The following is a 20,347-nucleotide window of genomic DNA, read 5'->3' as shown; positions in this document are numbered from 1 at the left end:
AGCGTGTGCCATCGCTCTTGGAGCATACCAAACAAGTGCTCGACGTCCTTTCGCCGCGACTCTTGGGCTTTAGCGAAATTGGACTTCTTCATGCTCAACGGGTTGCTTATTGTTTTCACAAACACGCTATACTTTGGATAAATTCCATCCGCAAGCCAGTACGGTCTGTCGTAGGAGTGCCCATTCACCGAGAACTCGATCTTGGGCGAAGTCCCTATGTAAATTGTATTCATCTATGTTAGTAAAATTAAATAAATGCAAGTTAGTAGTCCAAGAATTAAGTACCATGGATTGCATCGAACAATAGTGGCGAGTTATCCAACACATTAATATCGTTATTGGCCCCAGGCATTTCAAAGAAGCAATGCCAGATGCGTCCTTGGGTATCCGAAATTGCTTCCAGCACGACGGTTGGCTCTCCGTTCTTGCCTTGGTACTGCCCAGCCCACGCTTTGGGGCAGTTTTTCCACACCAGATGACAACAATCAATACTGCCAAGCATTCCTGGCCAACCAACGCTTTTGCTGCGGGCAAGTAGGGCCGTCATGTCAGCGGTGCTTGGGCTTCGCAAGTAGGTCGGTCCAAATTCCGCTTGGACGGCATAGCAGAAACGACGTAGTGTTTCACGCATGATCGACTCGCCGATACGATACCTAACATATAAAACCGTAGAGTATGTGAGACTCACTAGTTGGGACTACACTTCATTTTACACAACGTTGAGCCGTATATGCGATGTACAAGCTATTATAGTTTGGAAATACAGATATATATTAATTCCACAATTAACAAATAAATATACCGGCAGTCCCGTTGCTACCGGTATGTCTCGGATGGAAGAGTCGTATATGCGGTGTATACACAAGTATAACAAGCACATATAAGTATATACTGTATTTATGCAACAATCGACAAATATACATGCCTGTCGTCTAAATCGTCCATAGCAGTCCCCGTTGCTAAATGTCGGATGCAAGCTGCGACTCGTTGATGCGGTGAAAGTCCTATGTTCCCTAGAATACAGTGAGACATCGCCAGAATAGTTATCACATACCTAATGCATCCTTGCGTTGTGTGAAGTACGAGTCCCTTGCTGCGGCGACGTCCATGACATGAAGGAACAAGTCACGCGACATACGGAATCGGCGCCGGAACAGGTCGCCTGGATACGTACAGTGGGGTGCGAAGTAGTCTTGTATCAGTAACTTCGCATAGGTACTGCGTTGACGGTCGATGTTTCGCGACTTGCCTGAGCGTGATCCACCGTGTGTGCGGGCAAGGGCGGGGCCGAAAACGACTTGAATGGCAGCATCAATGATGTCGCTGTCGTTGCAGCTATCACTTTCACTGTCGCTGTCGATTTGGATTTTCTGGATGGAGTCCAGGTCTCTGCGGTGCGAAATTATGGCGAAACACTGACCAGTAAAGTGCTGGAGTGGTATTATCCGGACATTATGCGGATAATGGTGTGTCGATTTACTGGAATGCGGTGGAGATGCTCGTAGTAAGAGGTGGTGTGGTCTGAGCATACAAAGTTCCTTATAAATATCATTGACTGTGTAACATTATTATTCAAGGTATTATTATGTTACTACGTAATATTACTAGTACTGTACTAGTATTGATAGTATTTTAATATTACTAGTACATACTTTTCCAAATTCATCAATATATCCCATACATACAGAACGACACTTCCAAATCTCTCTTTTTATTCGGTTGTCCGGAAAAAAGGCAGCGGGGCTAAAAATAGATGCGAACACTCATGTCTACATATCCCATCGCCTTTTCGACAACGATGGAGCGGGTGTCGTCCACGGTGTCGCGAAGCCACCCTCGTTCATCTTCTTTGTGGATGTTCTTCTTGTGCTATGTCATCCTGATCACGTCGAGTGGAATCGATGCGCAGGTGACCGCCGCCGACTCGACCGATTCATGCTGTGCCACGTGCCTCGCCCAGCCCAGAGTTGGCAGTGCCGACGCCTTGGACTTTACGGCGTGCGCGGCGGCTCAGACCACGTGCTGCTTTGACAAGACATGCCAGCCAGCCACGTTTGGGCCGCCAACGTACGACCTCACGCTCATGACGTTTGCCGACACGGAGACGCGGTTTCCCGCGGGCAATTGGTTGCGGATGCAATGGACGACGGCAGTGGAGGTCAAGTACCTGGCGTTAAAGACTGGGCAACCCAAAACCACCCAAGTGACCAACGCCAGTGTGGCCGCCACGCCCAAAGGCGGCGGGTTCTTCTTTGTCTGTCCTGCCCTCGAAGGCAAGCTGTACCTTCGGGCGTTTGCCCACAACGGCTGCACTGCGTCCAACGAACTCTCCATCACGGTACAAGGCCAAATACAGCAACGTGCTCTCGAACGATCACCTTGAAAACAATTACTCAAAGAAACCGACGGCGTGCGCATTAGATTACAGCGGGCAACGGATCCACGTGCTCGGAAGACGTGCCGACGGCGCCGATTCAGTCTGGCGACTGTGACGCCGTGCGAGGCGCCATGTTGAGTACGTCGTCGTGTTGTCTGCAATTTGGTTGAACGATGACGTTGATTGGACTTTAGATGGGGTGTGCACATGCTTGGAAGACTTTGCAGGGCCTCCGCAATGCCTGAGCAATTCATTCTGGAAGCGATGGGGCCAGATCATCACGTATGCGGCGGGCGGGGTGGGTACTACATGTGGCTCTCTGTGAATATCTCCTGATATACTAACTATATATATTATATATACGTTGTAGCTGTCGACGATCACGGCCATGTTTGGGTTTTACCGATTTTATAAGATGCGCCAGGCGACCAAAGACAACAACCGACGCTCCGTGATGGCGGCGGCGGCGACCACCCCCCTTCCCACCAACCACCCGACTGGCAGGTCCACCTCCCCTCAATACACGGACGCCGTCCACATGACCACACCGCCCGTCCCGACCAAGAAGCAGCTCTCCTTCAGGGACTTCCATCATGTGCCCACATCACAACATGCTCCTCTGACCCAGGTCAGGTTGGCCGTTTTGAGCTCCATGGACGACAGGCAGCATCGTGCTCCTTCTCCTCTCCGGTACGACGACGACGAAGAGTCGCTGAGGTCGTCCGTGTCGGACGGAGTGCTCCTCGCTGGCTACCACCATGATGCCGAAACCGCCGACGGCCGGACGTCGCACGAGTTTACGTTGTAGTACCATGTGTAGTTGGACATCACAGCGGGGTTCATGACTAATGAGTGTGTGATTTTTTTTAATTTGGAGCTACAGAGTTGTTCTATCTACGTCCACCCGTGGGAAGCAGGAGAGAGGGGTCACTACTGGACGATGTGTATGCATGATGGCCGCGATCTACAAGCGGGCAACACACACACACATGCCAGCAACGATGCGCATCCGTCCAACGCCCCATGACGAACGACCAGACGAGGAGGGGGCTTGGGGGTGTTTAACCGAGGGTGATGCCGAATCCGAACTTGTGGGCATCGCCTTCAAAGTTCTTCACGTCCACTTGGGCCGAAGTGGTCAACGACACGAACGGGCGCAACTTTTGGATCGACGCCAACGACAAAATGCCTTCCGAGTCGACCTTGGCAAGGTACGTGGTGTCCTTGTCCGCGGCGTAGCGACCGCCGACCGTCAACGAGTTGCCGCCGGTCTTCGAGTCGAAGTCGTACACGGCAGAGTACGTCACGTCCTTGCTAGGGGTGTGGACGAACGAAGTGACGAGGTTCTTGCAGAACTTCTTGGCCACGATGGACGCTTCGAAGTCCGCGGCCTTGTAGGCGACGGCTCCGCCGTAGTCGGCCACGGCTTGCTTTTCCAACGAGAACGACGTGGTACCACCCACAACGAAGTTGTCGTAGTGGAACACACCGTTTTGGGTCACGTTGTTGCCGACGACGTCGATTTCAGTGTGCGTGGTGAACGCGTCTTGGGTGTACTTGAGGTCCACGATCGCGACTTGCTTGGCGTTCTTGCCGCCATCTTCGAGCTTGAAGCCGAGCTTCAGGTTGTCGACCAACGCGTTGTTGATTTCGGCTTCCCCGATCAAGCGGCCTTGGGTCGTGACTTGGAGCTTGGTGACGTTCAACCCGCTCGAGTGGGAGAAGCTCGCGCCGAGCTTGGCGAGGATAGACTTGTTGGCACCCAACGCGCCTTCGGTGGTGAAGGTGACGCCGTTGGTGGACTTAGTCTTGATCTTCAACTTGCGGGAGAAGTCGTAGTCATCCGAGATGGTGTTGTTGGCCTTCTTGCCGATGTCTTTGAAGAGGGTAGCGGGCATGCTGCTTGAGGATGTGTGGGGGACGTGGTAGATTCGGAACTGACATCCCCCACGTTCACTTTCCGTCGAATCTCTAAGAAGAGGTTTGAGTTTGATTTCAAATCCGCCAATCAAAACGTCGCCTTTCACGTCTCCACCAATCAAAAGCGATTGCGTCATCCCCGGAATCTCTCTGCGTATCCGGACAGGGACCAGGGGTCTTATAGCCATCTGGTTGAACTTGCTACGTGATGCTGCGGATGCGGCCGATGCCGCGTGGCTGCCGCTTCCTGTTGCGCCGCCGTGCCTCTGCTCTTCTCGTCCGTTGATGAAGAAGGTCGATATCGGCATGATGTCTACGTCCATGCATCATCTATCCCACACAAGGAGCATGTCCCGACAGATGCACAACATGTTTCAAGCGCACGCAACATGAGCAACTCTCATGTTGAGAGTTGTTGCTCATGTGGTGACATGTGTCCATGTTTGCTTTCATCGACATCACCGTCGTCACTTCGCGTGTCTTTGAGGTCTTTCCTCGCGGCCCTTCCCAGTCTCAAGGGAAGTGCCACAAGGAAAGGTCTCAACGACGCGCGAAGTGACAGTGATGTTGATGCAAGCAAGCATGGGAACTGGAACGAACCGCGTTCGGACAAACCGCGGAGTGAACGCTGGCACTGGTTCAACACACATAATGGACGCATGGACGTAGGCACTGTAGTAAGGTTCATCTATTGTCCTGCTTTGGTAGGCTTCTCCCACGCCGACATGCGCGTGGTGAGGTTCCAAAAGTACTTCTTTCCACGAATGTCCAACGCGCTTCGCCAGTCGCCGTACTTCTGGCCGATCAGGTCAGCGTCGTAGTCGTCGTCGGTCGCGACGGCGTCAGTGCGTTGGCCTGCGTCGAGTGGAAGTCCCCATGAAATGGCGCCCGATTCCAAATCTTCCGTGCTCGCCTACATAATGTGCCATGATACGTTGATATGGCACCTTGATCTTGCATGTGTGTACCTTTTGAATGCTTTTGAGCTCGCGGAGGACGTACGATGCGAGGAGCGCCGCTTGCCTGGGCTTGACGTTGGGTTCGACATTGAGCACGTGGCGGGAAATGGCGTCGTTCAGGACGGTCTTGGACCCGGCCGCGTTGAAATGCTGATCAAAAGCGACGCATTGACTGAAGCAGCGCTGCTGGACTTCGCCTAAATGCTTGTTGACGGTCAGTTCCGACACGTTTTGGTGGCGGATGCGGAAGGTCGTGTCGTCCCAGAGTCGGTCGAAGAGGGCTTCCTGCAACACCTTGCCCGGGTCATTCTTCCCGGACGACTTGGTCGAAATAAGTCGGCGGTGGACGATCCACACGTGCACCATCAACAGCGCCTGTTGCGCGCGAAAGTCCGTCGGCAGGTCCAATGCACGATAGAACGAAGGATGCGCGGCTTGGTTCACGCAGCTATGATACAGCAACGCAGAGTTGCTGCTGATTCGGGCATCTTCGTTGTAATATCCAAGCAAGTCGAGCACCCACTTCCATCGCTCCATGCGCTCTTGGTGTTTGGGTTGGGTCACGTCAAAGTTCGTGTTGAAGATGCCAGAACGGGGACTAGGTGGGGGGATCTGCGTGGCGGATGTAGACATCATCATCATGCAAGGGATTCCTTGGCCCAAGGCCGCGGTGGCATGACGGCGGTGCGTGCGGCAGTGTCGCACCAACGACGCGTGCATGTGGCTGCGTTTCTTGAACGAAAATGGGCGCCAGGCTCCACGAATTGACTCCTGTCGACACGCCACTGAAAAGGTTAAAATACGTCGAAATCTTGGTATATCATTTGCTGAAATTCACGAATATTGGGGTATAATTTTGGAGAAAATTGGATAGTTTCATTACAGTTTGAATGAATCCCTAGCATTTGATTCGCCCATATTTGAATGTTTTTGATGATATATTCGCCTCATTTTGAACAAATCGATTCCAGAAAAAGTAACCAATTGGGACCACACCTGGTTGGAGAATCCATCACCATGGCACGCAGCAGGAGTCCAGTCCGCCATCGATCGAGAAGTCCTGCGCCACGGCATCGTTCTAGAAGTCCCGGACGCAATCGGTCTCGCAGTCGAGGCCGATATGACAGCGGCAGGAAGCGTGATCGCGGACGGGAACCTGAAAAGGAACTTCGCGACGTCCATCGTCCCAAACGGGTTCGCAAGAACACCGACGACAACGACGACCTCACGTCCAAGGGTAAGCCATCATCCGCCTCGTCGTCGTCCACGGTGGACGCAAAGAGTTCGTCTTCGGCCCCCGCCGTCATCTCGTCGTCCGACAAGAACGGCGAAATCAGCATGACCATCGACGAAACCAACAAACTCCGCATCTCGATGGGTCTCAAGCCCCTGCGACTGACAAACGCATCCAAGGAAAAGGAAGTCAATTTGTCCAAATCGCGCGAAGACGTGGCGGAAGAAGCGCGGCAGAAGGCGCTCACGGACGCATTGGCCAAGTCCAAGCAGAAGCGGCAATTCACGGAGAAACTCAAGGGACAGTCCCTCGGCGAAACGTTAAAGCAGGCGGACGGCGGGCGTGCGTCCGCGTTGGATTGGGTGCGCCAGAGTCGGACCAAGAAGGCGGCTGCTCCCGCGTCGTCAGCTCCGTCCGCCTCAACGTACGGCGCCGCGGACCTGAAGGGTCTCACAGTTGCCCACGACGCCCGCGCGTTTGAAGAAGGGGACGAGGTCATCTTGACATTAAAAGACCAGCGAGTGCTCACAGACGACCGCAACGACGTGAACGACGGTGGCGACGAGCTGGAGAACGTCGACATGCGCGACGAGGACCGGCGGTTGGAGCGGGAGGCGCGGCTCAAGCGCGCGAGCGGACCCGTCTACAGCGGCTTTGACGACGACGAGTTCACGACGATCCTCGGGCCAAAGAAAGCCACGAAGAAAACGGTGCGGCTGCTGGCGCAGTACGACGAAGATGAGGACATGGCGGCGCTGCGCGAGGCCAACAAGTTTGCATTGAGCGACACTGGCTCGCATCTCGTCGAGGCCATCCCTCAAAGAGACGTTGATGGTGACAAAGGGTCGGTGTCGCTAGCGTCGCACAAGAAGCAGTACATGGAAGAGTACTTTACGACGGCGGAACTGGCCGTGTTTTCGAAAAAACAGTCGAAAAAATTGCGCAAAAAAAAGAAAAACATGCGACAACGTGACGACGACGATTTCGTGCAGCAATTGGAAGCCGACGCCGTGTCGCAGACGACGACGGACCACGGCAAGCGGCGTCTTACGACAAAAGAGGGTGATGGCGGCGGCGATGACGTGGCAGCCCGCGATCGCTTTGAACGTGCGCGGCACAAGGCCAACGTCAAGGCACAGGTGATGGTGGAGCGCATGAAGCAGCAACATGCAGAGGAAGACGACGACGAGTTGGGCGCGTCGTTGGCGCGGTCGCGGCGGCTCGCGCTCGTAGTGGCCGCCACCGCCGCCGCGAAAGAAGACAATGACCGCCGTGTGCTGCTGCAGGTGTCGGGGATGTCGCAAGGAAGCCACGGCGGCGGCGACGCTGCGGCGACTAGTGGGCATCAATATGGCCACATTCACAAGGATGATCCTTCGAGTGGCGGCGAGAACACGACGATGGTGTTTGGCGAGTCGACAGACTTTGACGTTCGTGTGAAGAATGCCATGGATGAACGGGATGCGGCGCGGGCGGCGGCGACGGCGACGGCGGCCGTCGGTGGTGGTGCAGGAAAGCATCGAGGGGGGGTTGTGACTACTGTAGAGGAAGACGTGGATGATGACCAAGAAGGGAAGAAACCAATGGTGTCAACAGTCGAAGACGAGGTAGAAGAAGAAGAAGAAGAGGAGAGTTCGTGGGGGGTGGATGAGCCGCTGGTGCAGACGGGCATGGCGGCGACGCTGGCCCTGCTTCGCAACCGCGGCGACCTCCGCGACGCGATTCAGATCCGACAAGCTGGCCGCGCCAACGACCACCGCGAACGAAATGTTGAAGAGGAGCTGCAGATCAAGGACGGTGTCAAGCTGGACTACCGCGACGAGTTTGGGCGGTTGTTGACCAAGAAGGAAGCGTTCCGCCGCATCTCGTACCGGTTCCACGGACACACCCCTGGCAAGAAGAAACAGGAGAAGCGCCTCAAGCAGATCAAGGAAGAACTGGCGCAGCAGAAGAACTTGGGGAATGTCGTCGGACGCATGGAGACGCTGGACAAGCGGCAAAAGGTCGCCAAGCAAGCGCATGTCGTGTTGTCTGGCAAGTAGACGAGTAGGTGGAAGGGATAAGGAGAATATGATATATGCAACATGATTTGGGTCCCAGATAAGAGGGGAGAACGATGGATTGATGATGGATTAAGGACGACTTCACGCGGCAAAGAGCAAGCGATGGACGGCCATGGCCAACAATAACGCGGCCACGTACTCGCTCTTCCGCTCCCCGATACGAGACGCCTTCCAACAGAGTCCTGTGAACCCTTCGTGCTTCCCAGGCAACTGCCCTCGGTCGAAGATCGTCGGCATCTTGAGGCGAATGTACGTGCATGTGCAGATGATCAGCAGCAGCATGGTCAGCATTCCCGTGAAGTTGAACAACGCAGTCTAAGTAGCACCACTCCATAAGGATTCGAAGGGGAACGTTCATGCAAGCGCAGGAGTTTACCATCACGAACGAGACGTCGGCGGGCTTGTGGAGTTGTGTTTTTAGGGATTTGTTTGTTTAGGGATTTATATTATTCTGGTGAAAACACAGTATTTAGGGTGCGTCAGGTATTGTGAATTCCGGTGAAATTTGCTGTTTATTGCCGGTCAAACTATTATTTTAATAATAGTTTGACCGGCAATAAATCGACCCTGACGATTTGATTCGCCAAAAATATCTTAATTCAGCCAATCAAACAGTATTTCCATGAGGCTGTGAAATCAACCGCAGGAACTGAAAGCCGCGGCGACACGGCAGCATGAGCGCCGACACAGTTTACCACTGCCCATTCGTCTATAATTTCTCATGTTTTCATGAAACACTTTACTGCAGTCTACCGGTATATAAGCTTATAGTTAAGCAAGTCCAAGCATCACACCGTCGCGATGAGCAGACGAGAGGCAACAACAATCAAGTACGGTTGCACACGGGGTACATGTGCGCAAGTGTTTGCTCTCGATGGAAGTGCGGTGTGGCGTAGTTTCCTTGAACGTACCAGTACCTTGTGTCGGTGATGGTGGCATCGGCGTTCGCTTCGACGGTAAGAGTATATTCCAATTTCTGGCAAAACGGGATAAACCAAAAGTGCCATTTTCAAAATGGAGGTACAGTCTGTAACGTTATTGTGGATTTGATATGGTGCAATTCAACTAAAGACTACAAAAAAATGCCTTGTCTTTCTACAGCTATTCCAACTTTGTATTGATATTTTTTAGGAAAATAAGCCGTAATAACGATAGAACTGGTCAAGACCAACAGAAGTTACGGTTCAAAATTTCGATTGGTGAAAAATTGATCGAGTAATAGAATTTAAACCAACCAGCCTTTTTGTATGAAAATATATAGAGCCAGGCACATTTTGGCCGAAAAGGAGCATCAAGTATATCTTGGTCTTTGTATACAGCACTTATCCGTATGAACGTTTCCATCGTATCCGGATTATTCAGGATGTTTAACCTATTTACCAGATAAAAAACGTAAGTAAAAATAATTTAACGTCAACATTACGTTAACTGAAATAACCGAGGCGTTTAATAGTAAAACGTCTCCTCCTGAGGATGGCCGATCTGTAGTCTTTAGATGAAATGCACCATACGAATTTCCGTCCAATCGAATGATCGCGCCGCCGAATCGAATCACGAATCGACGCTCATTTTTGAGTGGCTTTGATTGGCTCTTCAAAACCTAGTATTGAAAATAAAACAGCTCGAATTTTTAAAAACTTGCAAAGAGAAAATAAATTTTGGCCTGAGTGCATAACTATTTATATTTAAATTTCGCTGCTCCATTTAATTTCGTGACTTCACGTTTATTATTAGTACTACTGTACGTAGAACTGTATTAATAAATATATATCACCAAGCCAGCGGACGACACGTAACTACACCATGGGCGACGCTTACCACTTTTCGGCATGTTGGATTCCATGGCCATGACTAAGTACTGTAGATAATCCTGACAAGTGACAAGTTGTGATGACAACTTGCTTGCCGTCACCGACGCATGTTTCTACCAACAGTTTTGTTTGAACTACTATAGAACGTAGGACACTGTTTGCTACACGAAATCGTGAGAGATTATATCGTTGTTTCGGACAGAAGATCCGCCGTGCATTGGGCTCCTCTGACAGGTGCACAAGCGACGTCCGAGAAGAGCCCGATGCATGGCGGATGTGACGATAGGCGTATATACGGAGTAAAGGAATATCTATGAGACACAGACATACCAGAGGTATTTGCAAGGACAGCGCCAGGCAAGTAGGGTGCGACAGGTGCTTAACCTCATCTTGTACAAGTCGGTGGGGGTGGCGCAGTGCTGGCTGCTCCTTTCTGAATAAGGTGTGTGCGCCATTCGAGAGCCAGTAGAGAACATCATTGGTCGAAATATATTGACGAAAATAGCAAAAATATAACCTTGACAGTGAAGTTTGAAGTTACACATATTATATATTGTTATTATATGGAAGAAATATATCGGTGGTCTCGTGAAATATACTGCAAGCCATGCGAAATATAGTTTAACAAAAGCTGAAATTAACCACAAAAAGGTATAGTAAGGACTTCTGCATGTTTGGGCGGCCCAAACGTATAGTCCTAACATCAAGGCTTTTGACAGTCAACCAAATTCACAGTCAACACAAATTATCCTATTTGTGAAGGATACAACGTACACTGTAGGCCCAACAAATGTAGGCTGCATTGCGGCATCCGATTCCATCCCTTACCATAGTTGAGGACATATGTGTATGTTTACTCACATGTCAAAGGAGGGACTAAAAAGTATTTACTGTCAATACACAGATCAGATCTACTAGATAAGGTAATTAAAATTCCACGCAGAACAAGTGAAATCGTCGACCAAAACATATTGGCAACTTTTCAAGAGCCTGGCCCTCTCCCCCCGGGACTTCGTCCTACCCCGAAGTGATCACGTGTGGTGCTTTGTCCTGGGGTTTGTTAGTAGCAAGTGGTTAGCTAACCACTTGCAACACACAAACCCATCGTGGGAATGGTGTGGTACACCAACATTCATTGGTACCTAAATTATTTTATCGAATACATGTGGATTGGAGACTTTTTGGCCTGTCCTATATTCCATGTTTCAAGATATTCCGAGCTTTGATTACCCAAATTATCCGGATAACACAATCGTTCACGTTTCCGGAATAACTCCGACATGGATACGAGTTTTGAGGCGTGGATGGTCCATCGATGCCTGGAATAGTCCGTTCATGTCTGGCACTCATTTTCATAAAGAACGAAAAAGTATTGATCGACATTTATTGGATTGCGAAAATATTTTGTCCGGATACGTCTCAGTTTCATGGACTTTATCTTCCCCGACCAGCCCCTAACTATACTCAACGTGAAATATTCTGGTGTTCTGTGATGCCATCATAAAATGTCAACCTTGGTTGGTCCCGTTTCACAAATGTCACATGAAAATATAATATAATTATGAGTTCAAAAACGCAGTTCTTTGTCGTAATAAGATGAATATGCACACCACAGTACATGGTCGGTTGAACTTTTTTATGGTTACCAACTCCAAGTTTCAGCCAAAACGGACAAAAATTGACGAAAGAGTCTTCGGGGATACCGGTACAGTATCGGGGGTGCTTCAGCTAACGTTACGAGTATCACATTATACTACATTAGTATTTTTCAATTGCTGGAGTTATCTCGACACCTTGCTTTCATTTTGAGTGGCATGGGACAAACGAAATGTCCCATGCCGCTCAAAATATGTTGGTGGCTAGTACGGCAATTCGACGTTCATGTTATGGAGAATAAGAGGATATGCGGTATATATTACTTCCTGTATGCAAGCGAGTGCATAAGTGATGGAGCGACCAGCAATCAACCTTTGCTTCCCCGCCATTTGCATTGATTGCCATCATGGAGACACCCAATCCATCCTTGTGTGATAACACGTCGATGAATAGGAATATTTCGAACCGTTATCTCAAAATAGTCGAAATATTTGCATGTAAAAACGTTCAAACTCGTCCAGCAAGTTAGCGGTCCTGGCTCTAATTACAACACACCTACAGTACACTATAAGCAACATGGCTCCCAAGCGGCCAGGTAGGAGCTCTCGCCCCCCGTTCCAGCGGCAAGGCAACTCAACCAAACTGCCATGTAGGCACATACAGCGAATCCGGCCTCAGCGACACCGACATCATTCCCATTTTGGACGAGCGGTTCAGTTACAACAAAGATGACCGCGCGCCGAGTGGTAGCAAAGTGATAAAGATCGCGTTGGCATCCATCGGTGTGTTGCTCATCGCCGGCGGCATCGCCACGGCCGTCGTCATGTCGACGTCTGACAGCAGCAGCAGTGCCGGCACGTCGTCGTCTCGGAACAAAACCACGTCGCCCAATGACGTGGCATCCTCCGGCACGACCAGCGACTCGTCATCGTCGTCATCGTCGTCGTCCTCCCAATCCGTCACCAAATCCAGCACGTCCGTCGCTGTGGACCCCGAGACTGACGTCGCTGCGCTGACCATGCTGGCCATTGGCGACTGGGGCAGTACCACCGGTAATGTCCCCCTCTTATGACTACCAAGCAGTGGCACCTCCGATGTGTTGACCATATCTTCCCATATCCCTTCTGACAAACCAACAACGGCAAATCCAATCTAGATTCCCTTATCCTTTCTGACAAAACGACAGTGGCAACTCCACGAACTCATTCACCCCTATATAGGCCGCGGCAACGACGGCAGCTCCCCCGGATCGTGCTGCAAACTGTACAGCAAGGGCCCAAACGCCGGCAAGGTGGACACGTCCAAGGCGCGGTACCTCGTGGACTACCACGCGCAGAAATGGGTCGCCGAGCTCATGGGCATGTCGGCCGCGATGCTCAAGCCGCCGCCGTCCCGCGTCTTGAGCCACGGCGACAACCTCTACTGGAATGGCGTCGGCCCCAACGACATCCAGTATCGCATGGAGGAGACATTCGAGAAGATGTACACGGCGCCGGCATTGATGCCGGTCAAGTGGGTCAGCGTGACCGGCAACCACGACATCGGCGGGTCCGCCTACATCTGCGGCGACGACAACGACAACTTCCGGGAATGCACGTCCGTCGACGAGATGCTCTCGTTCCTGGACAAAAAGTTCGACTTGCAAGCGTCCTATGTCAGTCCCAACAGCAACCGGTACAGTACCTAAATACCACCTTCGATTTTGTATGGTTTACTTTCTCTGTTCCAATATACTGTACTGTGGACAAATCAAAACCCCATTTGTTTCATATTACTGTCGACATTAACTGACTGACTGCCCTATGATTGGCCCATGAAATATTTTCCATTGATTTCATTGGTTTAGAAATTTCTCAGATGGATGAGATCATATTTGCGCTAGTAATGGGTGATCAGACCCCCCTATTTGTTTTTAAAATAAGTTTATTTTATTATAATCGCTTTAAATAGGCAAGACTCCAATTTTGCATACGCTTTCAAAAATGATATGTTTCATCAAGTTTGAACAAGAAATGCGATGATTTGGGGTCACTTTGAAGACAAATGTCGACAGTATATTGGAGCAGAGGACGTATATGAATTGCCGTTTTCCCCCGTTTTTTTCGTTTTTTAGATTTGTTTTTCGTTTGTTTCTTGATATTTCTGGTGTTGGTTACAGTTCTTTGGTTGCGGGGGTTGGGGTTTTACAGCGGTTGTGTACACGTACGTAGATGGCTGATGAAGGACCACTACTTTCTCGAACGCGTGACGCAAAACAACGTGACGGTGGATATCTTGAATATCGACACGAACGACGCGGCGGTCCACGGCGCATCGCAGGTGTGCTGCCAATGCTACGGTTACCGATGGAAGTATACCCAGGCACCAGGCGACACGAAAGACCCGTGCAAGAACACCGTGCGCGGTGACCAGGTTTGCGCCGGCGGTGACGTCGAGATGTACGACGTACGTCCCCTCGTCCTTGCATGTGATTCGTCCTATATCGTCATGATATTATCGTGGACGGTGTATGTGTGGTATTGGCAAGAGTTTAAAATGACCTTGTATTGTGCATTTCACCCAAAACTTTGGACTTTGGAATCACTTCGAACTACATATACAGGTTGCATTCGAATCTCTTTGAACTAGACTACATAAATCTGGTTTTCCACAATATGGGCCGAATCACACAAGTTTCGATTGGTAGTATCCTTTTACTCAAAATGTGTAAAGATCGTCCAGTTTCACACGAATTGAAGTCACACACTAAATCGATGTTGAACTGGTCAAAGAGTGGATTTGATTGGCTACTTGATTCTTGATCTGGGTTTTGATTGGTCGGTCGATTGCCTGCCGAATTGGTGCTGGTCATTCGATCGATTGAGCACCCCACTCCAATTTCGAATCGACGTGACAATACATACTCCTTAATCGTCGATCCTATATAGATGCTACGAAATATTGTGCTTTCAAGCTAAAGTTGGTATTTTCGGTAGATTCGACTAACGACGTCGAATCTACCTAAACTAAATATACTCACTGTGAATCCTATCCAATATACAATGTTGAACTCTTTGTGAATGGAGAAGCATGGGAATTTGATTGGTTAATCCTATGTGGTTTTGCCCAATGCGGCGAGCGGGGCTGTGCCTAATCAAGTGATTGGATTGGCAGAAACTCGACACGACGTGATTTGATTGGCTTAGGCGGTTCTTGAATCAAGGTTTTTATTCGATATTTTCATTGGCTACTTCGGTCCGTCGATATTACTACGTCGATGTTTTTGCTTGGTCGTTTTGAAATCGAATTCTCAAGACAACGCATTGGTCGTGATCGAGATTGTTTGTAGAAATGCATGGAACGCATCGACTCGTGGGCGAAAGCGTCGTTCGATGGCGCGACCAAGGACCTGATGGCGTCGACGGCGGACTTTAAGATCATCAACACGCATTACTCGCCACATTTCCACATGGACCCGCCGCACATGCAAAAGTGGTACGATCTGACCAAGACCCATCAAGTCCACGGATGGTTCAACGGCCACACGCACGGGTTCAACCATGACGTGGCCAAGTGGAACACACACTTTTTTCAAAACGGCGCTGGTGGTGGCATCTTTAGCGAGTCCGCTACGACCGTCGCCAACAACGATCAAGTGAAAACGTATGTATATATATATATATATCTGCTTTTTGATATATGTAGTGAGAGTTGATATTGACGTATTGAACGTTTGATAGAACGTGGGTAGCGTCGGGACAACCGTACGGGTTTCTTGAGCTGAGTTTTTCGAAATCGTGGATGAAAGTGCAGTTTGTCAGTTTTGACAAAACGTGGAACTTTAAGGGGTTCGACTTTGGAGATACGACCAAAGGGGGGGTGGCCAGAGGACATTGCTGGTTCGTGCCCAAGGTGCTCGACAGCCCAGGTGTCGAATGCAAGTCGTCCGTGAATGGTGTCGTGGGCATGCCTACCTAGTCTGTCGAATAACAATATCGTAGATCAAGGTGTAATATTATGCCACACTGTGTGCAACCCAACCTTGTTGTGTTTGGTTTTTTCGCCAAGTTTATACCGTCCCTTATACAACGGTTTGTATTGGGGTTAACATGCGGCGTGCCACAACCTGCAATGCCACCCACCCTTACCACTCACATACAGTGATGTAATGCACACATATATGTTGTCACATTTTCCAAGGCATCCTCGCTTGTGAAAGCTGGCGGTTGCGGACGTTCCATGTGTGAGCATTGCAAGGCAGGCTCATGCACGGTTGCTGGTGGGACTGCCACGACAACGCTCGTCATACTCGTGCTAAGCGGCATTTGCTACCGCTTAGCCATCATGCGAAGTAAAAGCATCGCGGGATAAAATTTCAATGGTCGACCGAATTATGTGGCGAGAACGGAACTTGCCAATCAAATCGCTCCCTTTGCATGCCTCAACCGTGTGCGTTCGGAATATTATCCAGAAACCGGATACGCATCAGAACGAAATCAGCCAGGCATTCTTGAATTTGCCCAACAATGCAGAAGCGCACCATCGTCATCGTTGTGGGCTTGGTGGTTGCCATCGCCGTGGCCGTTGTGCTGATCCTCACGATTGGCAAGGGAAGCAGCAGCGATACCTCAAACTCATCTGGAGGCAAGACCCCAGCTAACGGAACACCTGCCCTTGCCAAGAACGTCACCGCCGAGGACTTGCTGGGCACATCCAAACCACCTCCCGGCGCGACCACGACCCCTGCGCCTACCCCCGCATCTGACCCCGAGACTGGCAAGGCTGCGCTCACCATGCTCGCCATTGGCGACTGGGGTAGTACCACCGGCAAGAAGTCTGGCAACACACTGGATGACGCCGGCGACCCTGGCTCTTGCTGCAAAACGTACGGTGGCAGTGGAGCCAACGCCAATAAGGTCAACCCGTCCAAGGCTCGCATCAAGGTTGACTACTGGGCGCAACTTTATGTGTCTACGATTCTGGCCCAATCTGCTGGCGAGCTCAAGCCCAAGCCAGCCCGAGTGATTGGTCATGGCGACAACATCTACTGGGATGGCGCTGGACCTGGCGATATTGCTTACCGCATGGAAGAAACGTTTGAGAAGAAGTATGCGCAGCCGGCATTGGCAGGCATCAAGTGGGTCAACGTCGCTGGCAACCACGATATTGGCGGCTCGGAGTACATTTGTGGGGAAAAGGACTACAACTTTGTCAAGTGCAAGGACACGGCCGAAATGCTCAAGTACCTGGACCTCAAGTTCGATCTCCAAGCGCAATACAAGAGCCCGAACCAGGACCGGTGGCTCATGAAGGACCACTACTACGTCGAGTCGGTTAAGAGCGAGGACGGCAGCGTCTCTGTGGACATCTTCAACCTGGACACAAACCACGCCGATTCTCACGGTTTGCAGCAAGTGTGCTGCCAATGCTATGGGTATTCAAGAGAAACGAAAACCAAATGCACGGGCAATGAAATGCCCGGAGATGCCAACTGCGCTGGCGGAGATAAGGCCATGTTTAACGCTTGCCAAGACAAGATCGAAGGCTGGGCCAAGGCTTCGTTGGACGGCGCGGCGCGGGATTTGGCCAAGTCCACGGCCACATACAAGATCATCAATACGCATTACTCGCCGCACTTCCACATGGGCGAGCCCAAGATGCTGACGTGGTACAACTTGACGAAGACGTATGGGGTTCACGCCTGGTTCAACGGCCACACCCATGGGTTCAACCATGACGTGGCCAAGTGGAACACGCACTTCTTTGAGAACGGCGGTGGCGGCGGTATTTTCACGGAGACTTCGTCAGAAATCAATAACCCCTTCGTTGACACCCTGTGGGTGGCTGGCGGCAACCCGTACGGGTTCATGGAGTTGAGTTTTACCAAGGACTGGATGAAGGTGAACTTTGCCACGTTCGACAATACGTGGGACTTTGGGGGCTACAACTACGGAGCGACCAAGTCAGGCGGGATTGCGCGGGGCCATTGTTGGTACATTCCTAGCATCCAAGGCACCAAAGGTGTCAAGTGCAAGGCGTCCAACGATTTGCCCCTGGGGGCCCCCATCATGCCAGACAATGCGTAGGTGGTATTAATTGTTATCAGCTCACTCTTGAACTATTCGTTTGGAAAATCTGAAGGATTGGAAATTAAAAAAAATGCGGTTAAGCCAACCTTCTGTAACGTTGGTTTATTAGATAAGGCTACGATACGTGATAACGTTAATGCTACTGTACGTACGTTTGAGGCTAACTTACTTACACAATCGCGAAGCAGGTGGGTTCGATTGTTTTCATTCGTGACTGATTACGAAGCATTCAATCAGAGAATTTAGAATGGATCGGATTTCATCCGACCAGGTTTATTGTGTACGGTACTGTACTGTACAAAGAACTCTACTATACGCTCTAACCTTGTCCATGACGCCCACGAAGGTCGTTCCCGTTTGATCAAGTTACACACATGAAAAACTGTGTCCCGTTCGGGGATTTTGCTCGTGGTCTATCATGACAGTTCGGAAATGGGTTTTCAGGGTATATGGATGAATATGACGGTTACTCCGACTGTGATTCTAACCAATAAATGAACGGAATTTTGCAATATATTTAATAAATAAATTCCAGACTGTTATTTTAGGCCAATCAGTGTAGGCTTTTGGAGCTCCGACAACTCCGACATATTTTGTCTGAGAAAATATGTGCATCCGTAAATACAAAATTCAAGCTGTTTTCGCATAGCTGACATATTTCCAACTCCTCCGACAAAACATACATTCTGAAAAACCTACAACTGGCCCATTATAAGCCAGGCATCCTTAAATTGTAGAAATCTACAAACTATACAGTCCGGCCGGAAACTATAGACGCACCTCGCAATTTGCGAGTTCATGATGATATCATTCGATTCAGCTCGAACCTTAAGTGTCCCCACCATCGAACAGTGATGTAAAAGGGTCCCTCAAGAGGACTTGAACTAAAGATCAGTTGAAATGTTGCAAAGTTCATTTTTCATATTTTGGACTGGCCGGAAACTATAGACGCAGTTACTAATTTTAACACTACTTGTCGATGCTGTGGCCTCTGCGCAGAATAACTTGCGCCATTCGAGTCGGCATACCGTCTACCAAATGTTGCAAGTACTCTTGATCAATTTCGCGCCACGAAGCCAGGATTTGGGCCTTTAAAGCTTCCTTAGAGTCGAATTGTCGTCCATTGGCGTACACTTTCCGGGCCAGGACCCCCCAAACGTTCTCAATTGGGTTAAGATCGGGACTCTTCGAAGGCCATTCCATCGTGGGTCATGCCAATTGCTTCAGCCAAGTCGTCGAAAGCTTGGAGGAATGGATATTAGCATTGTCTTGTTGGAAAACTGCAGTATCACTTTGGGACTTTTGGCTGAGGTCACGCATAGCCGGAATCATGTAGCCTTGGAGGGTGTTCTTGTACTTCGCAGAGTCTTGTCGACCTTCGAGAAAGGCCAGCTCGGTGGCCTGCTCTTGTTGTAGTAGCTAATGCCAGCCCAGATGAATACCGAGCCACCACCCGAGGCTCGCTTGGAGTAGGTCTCGACCTCGTTGCGCAAATCATGCCAGTAGTATTGGCAACCGTCCGGACCGTCCAGGTTGAATTTCTTTTCGTCAGTAAAGAGCGTAGTCTTCATGGATTCGAGCGTGTTGAGCTGCTTGGACGCAAATTCGACACGACACTTTCGATGTTCGGAAGTCAGCCGAGGTCCCGAGCGGCGTTTGATGTACTTCGCAAATTTGGACATTTTGAGAACAGTTAGGACACAAGTTCGCTTTACTTTACCATCTAGTGCAGCGGATATCTGCCTAGCTGACATACCCTTTCGGGTAGCGAGTCGGAAGATCCGTCGTACTTCTCGACGCGTCATCTTCATGCGTCTTCCACCGCCTGACGGTGCTGAATCCCGGGCGAAGTTGGCAATACACGTTCGAACGAGTTTATCGCTTCGTCCCAATGCTCTGGCGATCCATCGAAGCGGCTTTTTGAGGCGCAAATAGGCCTTTATTTGGCCACGCTCGATGTCGGTGATGTTTTTGCCGCGAGGCATCGCCAAATGTGGTGATTATGTTGATTTTGGCGCCGAAATGGTCCTGTTCAATCGAGTAATCAATTTGATTAGAAATTTGATTAGAAGTTTGCATTCTGATTGGCCAAAAATCGAACTTTTCGTGGATTTTCGCAAACTGCGTCTATAGTTTCCGGCCAGTCCAAAATATGAAAAATGAACTTTGCAACATTTCAACTGATCTTTAGTTCAAGTCCTCTTGAGGGACCCTTTTACATCACTGTTCGATGGTGGGGACACTTAAGGTTCGAGCTGAATCGAATGATATCATCATGAACTCGAAAATTGCGAGGTGCGTCTATAGTTTCCGGCCGGA

General features: G+C 50.1%; 8 protein-coding genes across 8 annotated transcripts; 4 read left to right on the top strand and 4 right to left on the bottom strand.

The window, feature by feature from the left end:
• Positions 1–959: 959 nt before the first annotated feature.
• On the bottom strand, positions 960–1,312 carry H257_11673 (hypothetical protein; the record flags this gene model as incomplete). The annotated part of the gene is made up of 2 exons (XM_009838670.1): positions 960–1,004; positions 1,220–1,312. The coding sequence occupies 2 exons, from the start codon at positions 1,310–1,312 to the stop codon at positions 960–962; spliced, it is 138 nt and encodes a 45-aa protein (XP_009836972.1).
• A 471-nt stretch (positions 1,313–1,783) lies between these two features.
• Positions 1,784–3,239, top strand: H257_11672 (hypothetical protein). The gene is made up of 4 exons (XM_009838669.1): positions 1,784–2,338; positions 2,422–2,515; positions 2,572–2,675; positions 2,748–3,239. The coding sequence occupies exons 1-4, from the start codon at positions 1,799–1,801 to the stop codon at positions 3,183–3,185; spliced, it is 1,176 nt and encodes a 391-aa protein (XP_009836971.1). The 5' UTR covers positions 1,784–1,798; the 3' UTR covers positions 3,186–3,239.
• Positions 3,216–4,313, bottom strand: H257_11671 (hypothetical protein). Its single transcript, XM_009838668.1, has one exon. The coding sequence runs from the start codon at positions 4,273–4,275 to the stop codon at positions 3,439–3,441; it is 837 nt and encodes a 278-aa protein (XP_009836970.1). The 5' UTR covers positions 4,276–4,313; the 3' UTR covers positions 3,216–3,438.
• Positions 4,314–4,949: 636 nt separating this feature from the next.
• H257_11670 (hypothetical protein) lies at positions 4,950–6,040 on the bottom strand. The gene is made up of 2 exons (XM_009838667.1): positions 5,266–6,040; positions 4,950–5,210 (listed from the first exon to the last, which is right to left on the bottom strand). Exons 1-2 carry the CDS (start codon positions 5,974–5,976, stop codon positions 4,986–4,988), a joined length of 936 nt encoding a protein of 311 aa, XP_009836969.1. The 5' UTR covers positions 5,977–6,040; the 3' UTR covers positions 4,950–4,985.
• Positions 6,041–6,240: 200 nt separating this feature from the next.
• H257_11669 (hypothetical protein) lies at positions 6,241–8,578 on the top strand. The gene has a single exon (XM_009838666.1). The coding sequence runs from the start codon at positions 6,274–6,276 to the stop codon at positions 8,530–8,532; it is 2,259 nt and encodes a 752-aa protein (XP_009836968.1). The 5' UTR covers positions 6,241–6,273; the 3' UTR covers positions 8,533–8,578.
• A 56-nt stretch (positions 8,579–8,634) lies between these two features.
• H257_11668 (hypothetical protein) lies at positions 8,635–8,932 on the bottom strand (the record flags this gene model as incomplete). The annotated part of the gene is made up of 2 exons (XM_009838665.1): positions 8,635–8,868; positions 8,930–8,932. The coding sequence occupies 2 exons, from the start codon at positions 8,930–8,932 to the stop codon at positions 8,635–8,637; spliced, it is 237 nt and encodes a 78-aa protein (XP_009836967.1).
• A 3,566-nt stretch (positions 8,933–12,498) lies between these two features.
• Positions 12,499–15,979, top strand: H257_11667 (hypothetical protein). The gene is made up of 6 exons (XM_009838664.1): positions 12,499–12,555; positions 12,614–13,012; positions 13,181–13,634; positions 14,171–14,405; positions 15,289–15,602; positions 15,680–15,979. Exons 1-6 carry the CDS (start codon positions 12,537–12,539, stop codon positions 15,915–15,917), a joined length of 1,659 nt encoding a protein of 552 aa, XP_009836966.1. The 5' UTR covers positions 12,499–12,536; the 3' UTR covers positions 15,918–15,979.
• Positions 15,980–16,438: 459 nt separating this feature from the next.
• H257_11666 (hypothetical protein) lies at positions 16,439–18,189 on the top strand. The gene has a single exon (XM_009838663.1). It carries the CDS (start codon positions 16,466–16,468, stop codon positions 18,023–18,025), a length of 1,560 nt encoding a protein of 519 aa, XP_009836965.1. The 5' UTR covers positions 16,439–16,465; the 3' UTR covers positions 18,026–18,189.
• Positions 18,190–20,347: the final 2,158 nt, after the last annotated feature.

Source organism: Aphanomyces astaci (genome assembly GCF_000520075.1).
Source record: "Aphanomyces astaci strain APO3 unplaced genomic scaffold supercont1.35, whole genome shotgun sequence".
NCBI lineage: Eukaryota > Oomycota > Saprolegniomycetes > Saprolegniales > Verrucalvaceae > Aphanomyces > Aphanomyces astaci.
Note: the sequence above shows the minus strand (reverse complement) of the source record. Positions and strands in the feature narration are given on the sequence as shown.

Bases quoted from the DNA above. Each gene is read 5' to 3' on its own strand.
- H257_11670 (XM_009838667.1), bottom strand. From the start codon at position 5,976: ATGCACGCGTCGTTGGTGCGACACTGCCGCACGCACCGCCGTCATGCC. The intron at 5,211-5,265 runs GTACACACATGC...CACATTATGTAG, and splicing joins AGCTCAAAAGCATTCAAAAG to GCGAGCACGGAAGATTTGGA.
- H257_11667 (XM_009838664.1), top strand. The intron at 13,635-14,170 runs GTACAGTACCTA...ACACGTACGTAG, and splicing joins GTCAGTCCCAACAGCAACCG to ATGGCTGATGAAGGACCACT. The intron at 15,603-15,679 runs GTATGTATATAT...AACGTTTGATAG, and splicing joins AACAACGATCAAGTGAAAAC to AACGTGGGTAGCGTCGGGAC.
- H257_11672 (XM_009838669.1), top strand. From the start codon at position 1,799: ATGGAGCGGGTGTCGTCCACGGTGTCGCGAAGCCACCCTCGTTCATCT. The intron at 2,339-2,421 runs GTACAAGGCCAA...CGTGCGCATTAG, and splicing joins CCAACGAACTCTCCATCACG to ATTACAGCGGGCAACGGATC. The intron at 2,516-2,571 runs GTACGTCGTCGT...ATTGGACTTTAG, and splicing joins CGTGCGAGGCGCCATGTTGA to ATGGGGTGTGCACATGCTTG.
- H257_11669 (XM_009838666.1), top strand. From the start codon at position 6,274: ATGGCACGCAGCAGGAGTCCAGTCCGCCATCGATCGAGAAGTCCTGCG.
- H257_11671 (XM_009838668.1), bottom strand. From the start codon at position 4,275: ATGCCCGCTACCCTCTTCAAAGACATCGGCAAGAAGGCCAACAACACC.
- H257_11666 (XM_009838663.1), top strand. From the start codon at position 16,466: ATGCAGAAGCGCACCATCGTCATCGTTGTGGGCTTGGTGGTTGCCATC.